The sequence below is a fragment of the Asparagus officinalis genome, chromosome 2 (assembly GCF_001876935.1).
Source record: "Asparagus officinalis chromosome 2, Aspof.V1, whole genome shotgun sequence".
NCBI lineage: Eukaryota > Viridiplantae > Streptophyta > Magnoliopsida > Asparagales > Asparagaceae > Asparagus > Asparagus officinalis.
In genome coordinates, this window is record NC_033795.1 from 10,913,954 (window position 1) to 10,930,392 (window position 16,439).

At 36.2% G+C, this 16,439-nt stretch overlaps 1 protein-coding gene across 1 annotated transcript; it reads left to right on the plus strand.

The window, feature by feature from the left end:
* Positions 2,615 to 12,153, plus strand: LOC109830235 (eukaryotic translation initiation factor 2D). The gene is made up of 10 exons (XM_020397442.1): positions 2,615 to 2,726; positions 2,832 to 2,975; positions 6,924 to 7,035; positions 7,487 to 7,677; positions 7,808 to 7,902; positions 7,989 to 8,408; positions 10,173 to 10,281; positions 10,378 to 10,655; positions 10,766 to 11,136; positions 11,668 to 12,153. The coding sequence occupies exons 2-10, from the start codon at positions 2,841 to 2,843 to the stop codon at positions 11,790 to 11,792; spliced, it is 1,836 nt and encodes a 611-aa protein (XP_020253031.1). The 5' UTR covers positions 2,615 to 2,726; positions 2,832 to 2,840; the 3' UTR covers positions 11,793 to 12,153.

Consider the following 16,439-nt stretch of genomic DNA (forward strand, 5'->3'; position numbering starts at 1 on the left):
CGTTGACCACCATGAAGTTCGATGGTTCTCGTACCATGCATGAGCATGTCACTGAAATGACAAACACAGTAGCAAGATTGAGATCTATGGGAATGTAAGTGAGTGAAAGCTTCCTTGTGCAGTTTCATTGCTACATCGACTATGGAGGCTGAGTTCGTGGCATGCTTTGAGGCCACTGTTCATGGATTATAGCTGCGAAATTTTATTTCAGGACTTGGAGTTGTTAACAGTATTGTGAAGTCGCTAAAACTTTATTGTGATAATGCTGCAACAGTCTTCTTTTCTAAAAATGACAAGTATTCGAAGGGTGCTAAACATATAGAATTAAAATACTTTACCATTAAAGACGAAGTTCAAAAAAAGAGTGTTGATTGAGCATATTAGCACAAATCTCATGGTTGCGGATCCGTTAACAAAAGGATTGTCACCAAAGACATTTATTGAACATGTTGAAAAAATGGACATTATTGAAAACCATTACTAACTTTATGTAAAGTTCATGCTCTTTATATATTTGACACTTTGAGCTCATCTAAATATTGTTTCTGATATATTAATGCATCATGTTTATTATTGTTAGTATATACATGAATTACTTTATGAATATTAACAGGGTATGTCTCTGACAAGGACATTATCGTTGGACCATTATGATAAATCTCATTACATGTCATGTTAAGTTTAAAACCAATATTGTGATACATGGAAGGGACTATGTCGATTTAACTGCATATGACCACCATGATCCTTATTAGTTTTTTACTTAATGATGATTGATGATTTGATCAATATAATGATGGAATGAGCTTATACTATGCATATGATGTTGTAGTATTAAACCATAAAGTCAAATTATGATACATGGACCAAGTGGAAGAATGTTAGATTTTGTGGCCCACGCATCCACGTTTTAACTTTAATCACTTTTTAAAGTTACTCTTGTAGACACGTTTTTTCAAAATCACTTTTTTAGTGGTAACAGTTTTTAAACCACGTTTTGTTTAGTTAAAGGATAATCACGGTTTAATAATATTAATAACTAAATTCCTATTGATCAGTTTAGTTGGAGATAAGATTGTCAAATAACCGCTCATGTTGATGATAATTGTTCTATTTAAGACTTGGTCCTCTCTCTACCCATAACGTGAAATTTTTTTTCTCTCAATCAAGAAAAGAATTCGGAAAAATTCAAGAGGGCTAAGAGAGAGAAAACTCAAGTCTTCAACGTTGTTCTTCCTGCAATCATGGATCAAGGCACGCTCTCGTAATTAAATTATTCTTTGAGAAAATCATATTGTTCTAGATCTTGGTATTATGATGATCAAATCAAAATTAAGTTTAGTTTGATTTGCTTAAATTAAGAATTAGGTTTACAGGGGTTGCATTGGAACTTGGGGAGCGGGGCTTGGACACATTTTTTTCAAATTATAGGGGCAGCAGCACATTGGAGGAAGTTGGGGGGTTGGGGCATATTGAAACTTGAATTTTAGGGCCTTGAAGCAATTTTTCCTAAATGTTATCAGATTTTTTGTTAGGGTTAATTACCATGTGATTAAAATACATTAGATAGGAAATTTATGAAAAATATATAATTAATTAAAAACAATGGATTTATTAGTTAATTATTTTTTATGATAAAAACTTATAATGAAAACTATATTCAATCTTTGAAAAGCATGGGGGAAAACTTTGTATTTATTATACCGCCTAAGGTAACAATTTCAATGAAAATGTAATAATTTGTTGAAAATTATTTTTTTTAGTTCAATAATTATATTATTAACGAATACTTCGTTTGTAAGGAATGAAGCTGTAAAAATAAATGTCATAGTTAAATTTATGTTTTAATTTTTTCATTAGCAGGTGCAGAATTGAGAGTGATAATTAGATTCACTGCAATATTAGGTGTAACAAAATGTTCAAACTCTCTTTAGTAATTAGAAACTTAATATTTAAAAAAATAAATATTAATTCTATGTTTTCAAATTAGGTGATACAAATAAGAAAATATATATAAATAATTGCTAATAATCAAACATGTGATTTTCAATTAGAATTATTTTTCTGTAAAACAAAAATGTAAATCTAATACTTTGCAGCTAATCAAACATTGCATTTTGATTTAAAATTACAATCCCTACAGTTAAAATACAATTATCCAAATAATGCTTTGGAGATTAATCTTGAGTAACAAGTATAACAGTTTTTGCCTGTAAAATTTACTGTACTTTTACATCTCCAACAAACCAAACAGCCTTAACATTAATTCCGAGGCAAAAATGGTGTGACCGGCTTGAAATTTGATCAAATTTGAGATATCCCCCATAAAAACACTATAAATGTCACTTAACAGCTTTTTTGAAAATAAGTTGAGATTTTTTTTCTTAAATATTACTAAAAGTTAGGGAATTATGTTGAAAAGAAGAGGCTTACGCAGTTGGAGAGCATGCTGGGGAAAGAAAATCGGCATTTATAAAGTTTATTATGGGGCCAATCTGCAAATCTTCCAAATATTAGGGGTTTATATGAAATTCACCCCCAAATCTAACTGCAAACTCAAAACCCAAACCCAATAGTCGGCTCCGGGTCGGGTTTCTCTCGCTCAAGATCCGAACCGGCCTCACCGAGGGTACAACTATAAACGCGCCCGTCCACCGCCGGAATCTCACTTCCAGAATCTTCGACCGAGACCGAGCCTCATCCGCCACCAATATCTTCAACTCTCTGTAAGCTCGCCCTAATTTTAAATCAATCAAATTAAAACTTCTTTATTGAGAATTTTCGGTGATTTTTCCTGAAATTATGCTTGCGATTATGATTCATGCTTGCAGCTGTTGATCATGTTTAAGAAATCAGCGGAGGCGAAATCTCTGCAGAGATTATCAGGAGCAGATAAGAAAAAGCTGAGGAGAATCGCGAAGGAGAGGTTTTCGAATGCATCGGATGCTGACATTGACGTCATTCTTCCACCAAAGGTGAATTTTTTTGAGGGCTTTGCGTCATTTGTTGTTCAGTATCAGTAGTTTATCAATTCTTGATATGCATATAAAATTTAGTAATGCTACCATTAACTTTGGGGTGTGGTGTGCAATATTAGTGGGTTGAAAATGTAAATAAATTACTTTAAACCTTTTATCCCAGACGTTCATGCAGTTGGCAATAACAACAACTTCCAGTAGTTCGTGGTCTTTTTTTTCTAATTCTTACAGTTCGTGTGTTTTCTCTAGTGACGAGAGTACGCAGTAGCTCTGTCCAAAATGTTTGTGGTAGTTATGTGGAATTTACACGAAATTCGTTTAGGTGATGACCGCATTAATTTGATTGTTTACTGTTAAGATTTGTAGTTTATTAGATTCAGTATAGTTTGAGTGCTAGGTGCCGCTATGATATATAAAGTAGTTCGTTTTCCAAAAATTCGGTGGCTTGTTAGAACCTGCAGTGCATTTCATTTTCTGGTTGAGAAGGTTTTAAATTATTAGTTACTAAAAATAAGAAATTTACAGAGAAATATAGTGGTGCAGTCATTTGGATGTTGGGTATAGGCACTCTGGCTGAGGTTAGAAAGGGTTCGCGGTTTCATGTGCCTCTGGTTATCACTGCTCTCGTGAGTTAGGTTACTAATCGTCATCTAGCGGGTCTTGCAGGCATAACCATGTTATAAAGATTTTTCTTTACTTCGAACCAGCATCCAAGTACATAAGGCAAAAATAAATATAATACCATATAAACCAATCTATCAGACACAACCACGTAATTCCATATTCTAGCATGTTTATAAATGGAACCTAGTTGACCTGAAAAGTCATCTAGAATAAGCAATAGAAGTTTAAGTGGGACTGCCAATACTTGAACCATATTAAGCTATGCTCTATCCTACTCGAACCTTATTGGTTTTTTTGGTCTTCTTAAATTTTATTTGAATGTCTTTTGCTGGTATTAAGCTTCTCTTGGCGAATTGTCTGTACTTCATGTCATTTTTTTCCATTGTCATAGGTCACAAAAGGAAAAAAATCAAATTTGCTACATCTTTTTAACTTTCTGTTTTCCTTTACAATTTTCTATTCCGTTCATTTTCTTTCCTTCACCTTCTATGTAACTAACCACTGCATGATTATATCATATGGCTGTCTAGTTGGCATGGAACCTTTGTATTAAGGGATTTGTTCATTTTCTTCTGCTTTGCTCTCGATTTCTCTGAAGTTTCAACTTTTGATTTCAGAAGGCCATAGTGTACATGATGAACTTAATGCATGTGGTTCCAATTATGAAATGACTGTTGAAAAGGAAATAATGGTTTGAATTCAATTAGAAAATGTATGAATAAAAGGCAATAAATTTATTAGGACATAAGATACAAATTTTTTTGGGACAACTTTTCAAGTTGGAGATTTCTCAAGCCAAATATTGGATTTTGATATAGAACAAAAAGGTGAAGTATAACATAAAATTCCATCTTGCTATTTACAGTCACCATAAAATTATTAATTTAGCCGATTAGGGTTATTTTCCCTGACTCCTATAAGTTTCTAGTTGCTTGCATTGGAAACAAGCCAATGACTTGGGAAATTCTTATGCTTATGTTATAATAACATGATAGTTGGTAAATCCTGTCTTTTACTTCTTTAAAGTATAATTTTGGTACTTATGTTTGATTGTTGAACATATATTTTAAAATATATTGAATGATATTGGCTTAAACAGCTGAAAAACGGCCATATGATGAAGAGGGATCTTTCTGCAATAAGATTTCTCTTGACCCTTTTGGATTGTGCTTTTGGTAGATGCCATCTTTATATTTTTGTAGCACCTTATTTCTACCTTTCTCATTTGGTGGTACATACTGTTGAAACTATTTAGTCTTTTTTTTCACTATCTCAATTTACTTGGTAATGGGTTGGAAAGTCAGGTCATTTCTGGATAGGTTGATGAAAACAGGAACTGTTCTCAAGAGGCGGAGGTAACTACCATTCTGGAGTAGTAAATTTCTTGGAAATATTCAGAGGCTCAAAACCAAGCATTTGTTTTTGATAAACTGAAGGACTTAATGTTGCGGTTAGAGGCTGCGTATATTTATACATCGGATATGCAAAGGCCATGATAACTGTAACAGTAAAAAAATAGGTGTTAACGGGGTTGTTTGTCTCAGTGACTTTTATATCCATGACAGCTTCAGGCTTCATGACACCGCTTAGAAATATGAAAGAACCTTTTCCATCTTCATGGTTAGCATGATTAACACTTGTTTTACCCGGACGAGGGTCTGTAGGGTTGAAAAATTGAAGTTGATTGAATTTCTTGTTTTAAGAAAACTAGGTTCGATCGCTTGGTACGAAATCCTACAATCACTCTCTCTCTCTCTCGATTACAGATGAAGAAAAGATTAATTCAGCTCCTCCTTGTTTAACGTGGGTTCTTGGTGACGAAAGGATGCTTCCCTCGATGCTTGAGTCAAGATTACCTCCCGTTGACGATCAGATCAAGATTGCTGGAGCTTCTGATGGTGGCTTAGATCATGAGAATACGAACACAAATCTCTCTTCACACGATCACCAAAAATCTTCCCAAAGTCCCCAAAAAAAGTCCTTTCTTCATAGCTACTCATGGCTATTTATAGAATTCGTAGCACGTAACTGACGTGCTAGAATTGTGGGTAGAGGGCGTAACTACCTCCTCCAATTCAGCCCACGTTAGTTAATGGGCCGAAACGTGCTCCTGAAGCTTAGCGCATGTGACTGACTAGGTCTTCAAACCGTTATAGCTAGATTTTTTGCGAACAACGAGCCTCACTGTATGGCAAGGTTCATCAGATTGAACAAGCCTCAATATGCAACGAGACTCGTCTTCTAAGGTCAACTTTGTAGTATTACGGCTGTCTTTACTGACATCGTTTGACGAGCTTCGTATTCATCAACGAACTTCGTCTTTAGATAGCTGAGTTTAACTGCGTAGTGAGCCTCATCTTCACTAATGAGCTTTTAAGTCTGATGATAAGCTTCGAACCTCGTATCCAACAACGAAATCCGAACCTCGTTTCCAATGATCAACATCGAACCTCGTATCCAACGACGAAATCCGAACCTTGTTTCCAATGACCAACTTCGAACCTCGTATCCAACGATGAACTCCGAACCTCGTTTCCAACGACGAACTCCGAACCTCGTGTCCAATGATCAGCTTCGAACCTCGTATCCAACGACGAACTCCGAACCTCGTTTCCAATGATCAGCTTCGAACCTCGTATCCAACGACGAACTCCGAACTTTGTCCCTAATCAGTATCCTCGTTGGGCGGCGAGGTTCGTCCCTATGATGACCTTCATCATGTTTTGAAGTTCGGCATTTTTTTAATGTCTACAGGGTCACACAAATACAAACGGAGCATGTATCGTCATACAACAAATAGTAACAATACACAAAGGCAGTGTTGTGTTCAATACACATATTTGACATGGTATTTTGTCATTTTTGAAGTGTCCATTAAACCTGTCTCAACACATAGCTTAAGTAATATCCTTAAATTTGTTTTTGCTGTTGAATGCCATCTTTTGATGGATACATCTTCAATAACTGTGATTTATTTTATTTTATTTTTTGCACATAGTGCTGTTGACTTAATGTCTCGTTAGTCTCTCTTTTATGTCCTACACTCAGGATACATGAATGACAATATGAAGCATATCCTTTAAAATGTTTCTTCTCTTGTCTGTCTGGAGAATAACTGTTTTATTACCTTCCTGTTGTAATGTCTTAACACTAAGCTTTAAGTAGCCTATTAACCTTTCTGCATCGTTAAAATTGTGATTGATGCTCTCTTAGATGCGTTGATTAGCTGTTTGCTTCTAAATAATTATTCTTATAGATGAAGCTATGTGATGTTTACCTTAGTGCTGTTTATTTCAATCTGTGATTTTTTTACAACTGCAGGCAGAGATAACATTAGCAAAGTACCCAAATCGTGTTTATGTATATAGCATAGAAGGAGAGTTTCCAATGATCTTCGATGTTGATGGGAGAGGCACACAGATTTTTCCTACAGGTCCAGCATCTTATTGCTTTGTGTCGTATGCATGCTTATATTATAGCAGGGCTTTGCATTGCCTCTTTTCTCATTTGATTATTTCCTGTTTTTGTTAGCATGTTTTGTCTTCTAGTTCTTTGTGTCATGAGCATGCTTTTTTTTTGTCATGGTTGTCTTTTCAAGCCACATTTGCTCCCTGCTGCTATGTTCTGCATATAGAATTTGGCATGTTATGGTTTTAACTCCTGTGATCAACATATTGGGGTTTGAGCTTCTTGATAATTGCTGCTATGCTGTGGAAACTGTATGAGAAGAATGAAATCAAGTACAATAATCATTTGCTTGGTACTGTCAATAATCAAAGTGTAGACTGTGCAGTATGCATAACCATCTCCTCAGCAAAGCGAAGTTGATTCTGTAGGCATTTCTTATGTGTATTTCCTGAAGATTTATAATCTTGGCCTTGCAGTTTTTGCGCTATGGAAGGTTCCTGATTTATTACCTGCTTTTCTGCTCAAGGGAGGTGAGGTATCTCATTTTATTATCGGAGGTGCCGATTTGATGTTTCCTGGCATTAGGATAGCTTCAGAAGGACTACCATCTTTCTTAGCTGGTCAGCCATGGTCAGTGAAAGTCCCAGGCAATCCAGCACCAATTGCGGTAAGCATTTTTTTTCTGTAATCATCTAGAATTTCATCAAAGAAAGCTGCTTTAAATTCACTCAAAGATGCTCCACCCTTCTAGTGTATCTGGGGATTATGATTTAACGTAGGATTGACAATTTTTGTAGGTGGGAACGACCACAATGAGCAGCGGAGAAGCCCTGAAAGCTGGTCTTCGTGGCAAAGCTTTGCGGATAGCCCATTATTATCGTGACTCATTGTGGCAAGTATAATGGCAGACGGAGTCAAAGCATAGTTTGAAGTTTTTGAGCAACGTCATATTATCTTATTATACATTTGTGCTTGTAGGGAATCTGTTGGAGGACATTATGTTCCAAATGAAGGATTTTTAGAAGATGTTGTAATTGAAGATCCTGAAATAGCTTCAGCTTCTCAAATTTCTGATGCATCAGAGGGTGCTTCAGGTAACCGACATGAGGATCTTACTAATGAAGTGGAAGAATCTGATGTTGGTCCAGATACCGGAGGACAAATAGAAATTGATGCACCAAAAGATGTAGCCAGAAATGAAGTCTCTGAAGAACTTACTTCTGATTTGAGTGGTTTAAAAGTATCAGAGCATATTTCTGCCGAAGAACCAAGTCTTGAGAAGGAACAACATGTATTATCCAATGAAGAAATAGATATTCTTTTGGAAAAATGCCTTTTGCAGGCACTGCACACGACTGTCAAAGATAAAGATCTCCCAATGCCTGGAAGCACATTATGGTAATCACCCACCTCTTTTATCATGTACGCTTCTGATATTTCAAAATTCTTCAGATTTTCGAAAGAACAAAATTTGATGCCTGCTTGTTATGAGCTTATTAACAATTTGCTAATCATCAATCTACGCAATTTTCTTTATTCTGAGGATCTTTCTAGCTATCCATTTTTCATATGCAACCGCTGCTTGGATTGCATCTTATATTTTCTTGAACTTATGTGCATTCGATAGCAACAAATTATTTTCTCAAGAGCATTTCTGAACTTTAACAATCCTATTGATTCTATGACCAACATCATAATGAAGTGTTTATTTACTGTATCATTGTCATTTCTGCCAATTATTCTCTTTTTTTTCATCTGAATTTTGCCCAAGTAACATTCCTCATATACTAATTCTTTCTTGTTCACCATAAAGCTTTCTTAAGTCGCTATGGAGGAAAACTATACTGGAAACAGGGGGGCAGATAAGAAAGTTGCTAGGTATAGGGAACATGATATGCAGAGGCACTTAGTTTCTTGAACATTTGCACTGTTCCTATCAGTAATTTCCTACTGGTCAAGTGATTAATAAGACGGAGAATTGTGTCTGCTTCCTTTCATATCCAAATAGGGTTGTAAAAGGTTTTTGTGGTCGACTGAACTTCCAGTGAATATGAAATTGAAAAGATGAATATTGATATAATATAATTTTGGTAATTAGTCTTTATTAATGTAATGGCAGCCACGTAAGTTGCACTTAATCTTTAGTTTCCAGCCTCACCATGAAAGAATCCCCACATCGTTCTAGCATCAGAAGTGGATGGTTAAAAGAAGGGAAGAAAAGATTCATTGCTGTATTTTTTTTTTCTTTTTCTTTTTCTTTTTACCTGGTCAGGCTTTAAGGTGGTGCTTATGTTCTTCTGTTTTCTATTTATAAGAAAATTATAAGTAAATCCAAAGTTGGATTCTTGATTCAAGGTTTTGTTGTGGCTAATTTATTTAAACTATGTTGACTCCAAAAAGGACTTGCTCTGAGTCATGATTCCACATATTCAGCTGTTTATCTGTCTTAACATTTTTTTTCAATGTGAAGAGTAAATCACATATCTCATGCCCTTGCTAGACTCTGTTGTCACTTGAAACTGAATGGATGCATCATATCCGATAAATCAGCCTAAACCACCAGCTTAATGCCTAATAGAGATAGCTCTCAACTAGCACTTTACAGACAAACCAAGCTACACATGTGGGGGATGCAACAGTATGTGCACCCGAGGAAATTTCAACATGTACTGAATAACTGAAGCAAATCAGAGGTCTTCGCTCCATCTTGAGCTCTAATCCATACTAATAAATCTTGAGAAGGCGCAGTGTCCGGTACCATAAATTGATTCAAAGGTCCAAGAAAGGAGATGGCTTAAACTACTATAATTGGAAGCACTTTGTCTCAAAAGGCTTTACCCTACTTAAGTATTATATTGAACTAAATTCTATTTCCATGTCTTTGTAAGATGAAACTCGTATTTGAAACCTTATGAGTGTGGGAATACCCGCATTATCAAGTTTCGATATGATTATTTGTTTTGCCTATTTAGCCCTATACAGCTACTATAATGGTCACACGGTCCCAATTTTGCCTATGATATGAGATAGAACGTTGCTCAATAGTTATCTACGAGTAGCATAAATTAGTGTCTCAAGTTCTGTTATAATCATCCTGAGATTTGCTTATTTCTTTGGAGTTATCTTGGTTATTGATTGCTTCTATATATTTGTAATGCACAGGTCAAACCATGTACTGCCATGCAGACCTTCCGGCATCACTTTGGACATTAAGAAGTCATCACACAAGAAGCTTTCAAAGTGGTTGCAGTCGAAATCTTCTTCTGGGCTGGTAAGCCCTTTTTTTGTGAAAATAAACTACTGCCAGAATGGAGGAAAAGCTTTCTGTTTAATCTGATATTTTATCTTCACTTCAACTTAATTCCAGATATCAGTAAAGGAAGACAAGTATAAGAAGGAAGTTGTGTTACTGGCTGTTAATCGTGTTCATCCAGAGTACACATCTTTCAAACCAGAGAAACGGTTACCAGAGAATGTGGATCAGACACTTGATCCTTCAGCGGCGGACGTTCGCCAATCAAAATTGCAGCTTGAAGTGGTTGAGATCTACAAGCCAAGTACACATGTTAATCCCATTTTTATGTCTGTTGGGGCTGACATTGGGCACTATTACACTGCATCTGAGGCAGCTGATATTGTTTTCAGGTGTGTCTTATGGCAAAGATCATTGACACTTATTATCCACCTCTTTCTTTATGACAGTACAAATATCGGGAACTAAGGTTCTTTTATCTAATTTATTTGTTACCATGCAGATACATTGAGAAAGAAAATCTAGTCAAACCGATGAACAAGGCAATGGTGGTTCTTGATGCTACTCTATGCGATGCTCTGTACAAAGGGGCCATAAAGAAGGGCTCAAGTTACCCAACAGAGATTCACAAAAAGGATTTAGGTGCAACATTTTTGAACAGAATGCAAGTCCACCACAGAGTATCAAGAGGGAACGATGTTGCAGTGCGCAAGGGTGCAATGAAACCTATCCAGATAATGACTGAACGGCGTCAAGGAAATAAGAAGGTGACGAAAGTCTCAGGGGTGGAGACTTTTCTATTGGATGCTGAATCATTAGCTTCTGAACTTCAAAAGAAGTTTGCTTGCAGTACATCAGTGGCCGAACTTCCTGGTAAATCCTGTTCTTAATTAAGGCTTTGTCCTTTTTGTCTTGGCAGGCCAAATAGCATAATCTGCCATACTATATGATTTAAAACTAGTCTGATTCAGGTGTGAGGATCATTACAAAAATGCTTCTAATTAGTAAATGCAAACAAGCAGATTGGCTAACTAATTGTTTAAATCAAATCAATCTAGCTTTTAAGTAAACTCCAAGTAAACCAAATCAAATATTTCTTCAGTTAGGAGTCAAAACTCGATCCAAATAAAAAAAATAAAAAAATAGAAGTACATTTGGCCAAATTATCATGATCAAATCGATGTCAAAGCTGCACCACCAAGTTGTTTATTAGGAAGAAGATGTGTGCTTGCGCCACACGCGTGTGTTTTGGTCCTTGTACATTGAAAGTTTTGAAGTTTTGATTCAAGTCATTTATCAGGAAAGAGGGGCGTGTGTGTTTTGGCCCTTGTACCTTGAAAGTTTTGAAGTTCTGATTTGGAATCCAATTGTTTCTGTCTAATACTTCCTCTTCACTCTTTTCAGGTAAAAAGGGACAGCATGAGGTCCTCGTTCAAGGTGGGGTGATTGACAACCTTGCAAAACATCTCATAGAACATTATGGTATTCCTAAGAGGTACATTGAGGTTCTTGACAAAACCAGAAGATAAATCGAGAAATCTCTGGACATAAATATAAACAAGTTTAAGCGACAATAAATTACAGGTCTCGTTGTACTAGAGTTGTTTGTATCGATGCTCTTTTCCTTATTAGTGCCGTAGAGGTTACTGGCATTGCTACTCCCTCTTCAATGTATCTACACGGTTGTAACCCATAAACTTCATGTTTTAGTTTGAGAAAGCAGATCAGGGTGCAATAAGCCTTTCTGGAGCATGAGCTTTACTACTCCGAAAAGGTCACTGTTTCAGGTCGTCTTGTGTGGCTGTTAATCTTTGTTTGGGGGCTTCTTAGTTTTATGGCTTTTGGACGATAGAAAGTGGAAAGATGAAAAATTGAGGTGGCCAGTAATGAGCTATGTTTTATGTATTTTCTTGGTTGAAAGTGGATAATGGAGAATGGAGAAGGGGATGAAGAAACTATGATGTTAGTTTCTTTTCTCCACTTCTATGTTCATCTAATTTCTCAAAAAAATCTGAGAAAGTGAAGGGGGTCGAAAGCTCCATGTTATAGTGTCCATTTTTTATTTGCACTGCAATCACTTCTCAATAGGGGTGTCCATCCGGGCCGGGAAACCGGGCCCGGGCCGGGTCGGGCAAAACCGAAGCCCGGACCCGGTTCGGGCCTGAGCGGGCCGGGCTCCGGGCCGGCCCGGTTTTTTTCACATTTTTTATTTTTTTAATTTTTTAAAAAATAATAAATTATAAAATATACATAAAAATTACAGAAAATGACATAAATTTTTTTAATAACTTGAAATGACATAAATTACAAGTACAAAAAATTATAAAAATAAAAGATGATAAAAATAATTTTTTATTAATAATCAGTAAATCCTTTACAATTATAAATTTATTTCGAAATTCATCGCATCACAATAGATGGGTAAATCCCAACTAGGTTGGTACCTACTCACCCATATCACTATTATTTGTAACTTTTTTCGAAATAATTCATTACAAATTTAAAGCTAAGAAATAAAAATTATAATTTGATGAATATTATCTAATCTTTATATCTATCTGCTAGTCCTAACTCTTCAAATTTATCTTTAATTATAACAATCTGATCGATGCCTTGTGTTCGCTTCTCGTATCTCCACCAATCTTGTAAGCACATTACCGCTTGTACAGTATACGAATAATGGAGAAACTATGATGTTAGTTTCTTTTCTCCACTTCTATGTTCATCTAATTTCTCAAAAAATCTGAGAAAGTGAAGGGGGTCGAAAGCTCCATGTTATAGTGTCCATTTTTTATTTGCACTGCAATCACATCTCAATAGGGGTGTCTATCCGGACCGGGAAACCGGGCCCGGGCTGGGCCGGGCAAAGCCGAAGCCCGGACCCGGTTCGGGCCTGAGCGGGCCGGGCTCTGGTAGCACTTATGTTAGCTTTGGTGTTTGCTCTAGTAGCACTTATGTTTTATGTATTTTTTTGGTTGAAAGTGGATAATAGAGAACTATGATGTTAGTTTCTTTTCTCCACTTCTATGTTCATCTAATTTCTCAAAAAATCTGAGAAAGTGAAGGGGGTCGAAAGCTCCATGTTATAGTGTCCATTTTTTATTTGCACTGCAATCACTTCTCAATAGGGGTGTCCACCCGGGCCGGGAAAATTACAAGTACAAAAAATTATAAAAATAAAAGATGATAAAAATAATTTTTTATTAATAATCAGTAAACCCTTTACAATTATAAATTTATTTCGAAATTCATCGCATCACAATAGATGGGTAAATCCCAACTAGGTTGGCACCTACTCACCCATATCACTATTATTTGTAACTTTTTTCAAAATAATTCATTACAAATTTAAAGCTAAGAAATAAAAATTATAATTTGATGAATATTATCTAATCTTTATATCTATCTGCTAGTTCTAACTCTTCAAATTTATCTTCAATTATAGCAATCCGATCGATGCCTTGTGTTCGCTTCTCGTATCTCCACCAATCTTGTAAGCACATTCCATAAGTGCTACCAAAGCTAGAACTAGAAGCATTTCGTCCATCAGGGGCATGTCTTGTGGTCGTCGATCAGACGTCTTGTTGTGCTGAAGGCGGATTCCGAAGCTACCGTTGAAACCTGCACTGATAGTAAGTCACGAACCATAGTGGAAAGTATAGGATATGAAACTGATCCATATATTCTCCACCATTACAAAATATCTAAAGCATTTCCTTGAAATTTAACTAAGAAAGCAGAAAAATATTCATCTAATTCAGAAACCTCTAATCCTGAACCAATTCCAGATCCACCAGTTAGTTCAGCTATCATTGCATACCTATCAAAACTTACACTTTTATCTCGACCTATGCTCGAAACCGAAGGCGCTAAAGCTGTAGACTGTTGTGCAGCTACACCATGTCTAGTTGCATACTCATCATATAATGTTTAAAAATAATTTCTAATAGATAAATGATGAGAAGTAGCAGTAAGAGTGGAACCATCATCTAAGTCTATAATCTGTCCACCATACAATGACTATAACAAACTTCGAAGACCAATATCCTTCAAACATGGATCAATAAGAACTCCCAAACCAAAAATATGAGGAATAGGCCTAAAATACTTATTAAATTTTTTCTCCATATGAAAAATTATATTTTCAAAAATATCATCCATATGATATTTGGAAAAAAAATGTTGAATATTTAAAATTTGTAAAGCACCTAAAGTAATAGTTAGATAATAACAACCAGATAATAACATAGTAGCATCATAAAAAACTTGTAACATCTCATTTAATTTACATATAATTGTCCATTCATCTTCACTTATTCCATAAGTGCTACCAGAGCTAGAACTAGAAGCATAAAAATTTATAAAATCATTATAATTTCTTTATATTCTATTGCTACACTTAACATTGCATATGTGGAATTCCACTTATGGTCAACATCTTTTGAAATTAGTCTAGGCTTATAATTTTTTTTACAACATTGTTTCCATCTTTTAATTCTCATTTCAGAAGCATTATGCATATTAGCAATTGTTCTAACATTTTCTATCATGGGTTTTATTTCAGAAAATGCACTTTGAACAATTAAATTTAAAATATTGCAGATACATCTAACATGAAAAAGGTCACAATGACATGGCAATGACAAAGTTGTTTTAATAAAATCAACAACTACATTGTTATTACTTGCATTATCTAGTGAAAGAGAAAATATTCTTTGATCAACTTCTAGTTTCATAAGTTTTTCAATTATTAAATTTGCAATATTAATACCAGTGTGTGACTCTTCAATTGTAATAAAAGAAACAACTCTTTTAAATATTTGTCAATTTTTATCAATCCAGTGTGCTGTGATACATAAATAACCAGTTTGTACTCTAGATGTCCAAATATCAGAAGTTAAAGAAAATTTACAGTTTAAAATTTTAAAATAAGAAATTATTTTTATTGTTCCTCCTGATAATATTTTAAAATATCACGTTGACAGGTTTGACGAGAAAATTTTGTAAATGCAGGATAAAAACCATCTCTAAACAAATATTCAAATTCAACATATTCTACAAATTTAAAAGGTAGGTTTTTAAGAACAATAAACCTAATTACGCATTTCCTAACTCGGGCAACGTTATAATTCCAAATACCGAGGGTACCAGAAGAGGAGGATTGAGAAATCATAGACTGTCGGATATCATCTTGAAGATTCTGGCCTTTGTTGTGTTTTTCTATATGGCGTTTGAGATGGTTGGTGCCGCTCTTATGATGAGCTTGGAAAACCTGGCCGCACAACGCACATTTTGCCTTCTGGGAGATGATCCTACCGTGTTCATCCTTGGTGACGTATATCTTCTCAAAAAATTCCACACATCGGATCTCGGTCTTTTAGGAGCTCTTGGTGCAGTAGATTTGTCGCCACCAGATTCAGGATTAACACCGGTAGGAGGAGTAGTAGCTGTTGTAGGAGGACTCATTTCTGGATCGGTAGGAGATAGGTGTTGGTCTTCATAATCAGATCCAGAAGCCATTTGATAGAAGTATTAGAAAATATAAGAGATTATAAGAGAGTATAATATCATATAAGAGAGTATTAGAGAGAAGTAGAAGAGTTTTGATGTGAGGAGAAGAAGTGAAAACCCCCCTCTATTTATAGAGGCAGCCCCCTAGGCAAATGACCAAAAAACTCTCATATTCTAGCCGTTTTTTACCGTTTTAAGGGGCAAATCGGTCAAACAGTTATTTGACCGTTTTGGCCGGCCCGGCCCGGCCATATCCGCCAACGGTCACAAAATTGTGACCGTTGGCCCCGGCCCGGCCTGGCCCGGTTATTTTTCCGCCAACGGTCACAAATTGTCACCGTTCGCTGGCCCGACCCGGCCCGGTTTTTTTCATCAACGGTCACCCAGGGTGACCGTTGTTGCCTGGGCCGAGCCCGGCCCGACCTGACGCCGGACCCGGCACTGTTCCGGGCCGGGCCCGGTTCCGAACCGGATGACTTTGCGCCGACCTGGGCCCGGGCCGGACCCGGGTTTGGCCCGGATTTCCGGACCGGGCTCTGGGCGGCGGGCTTTTTGGACACCCCTACTTCTCAAAGGCTGAATAAGTTAAAACTTAGTCAAGTCACTTTTTAATTTTTGATCTACGTTTTATTTACATTTCGATGTCAAACATGGACGGTACGGCG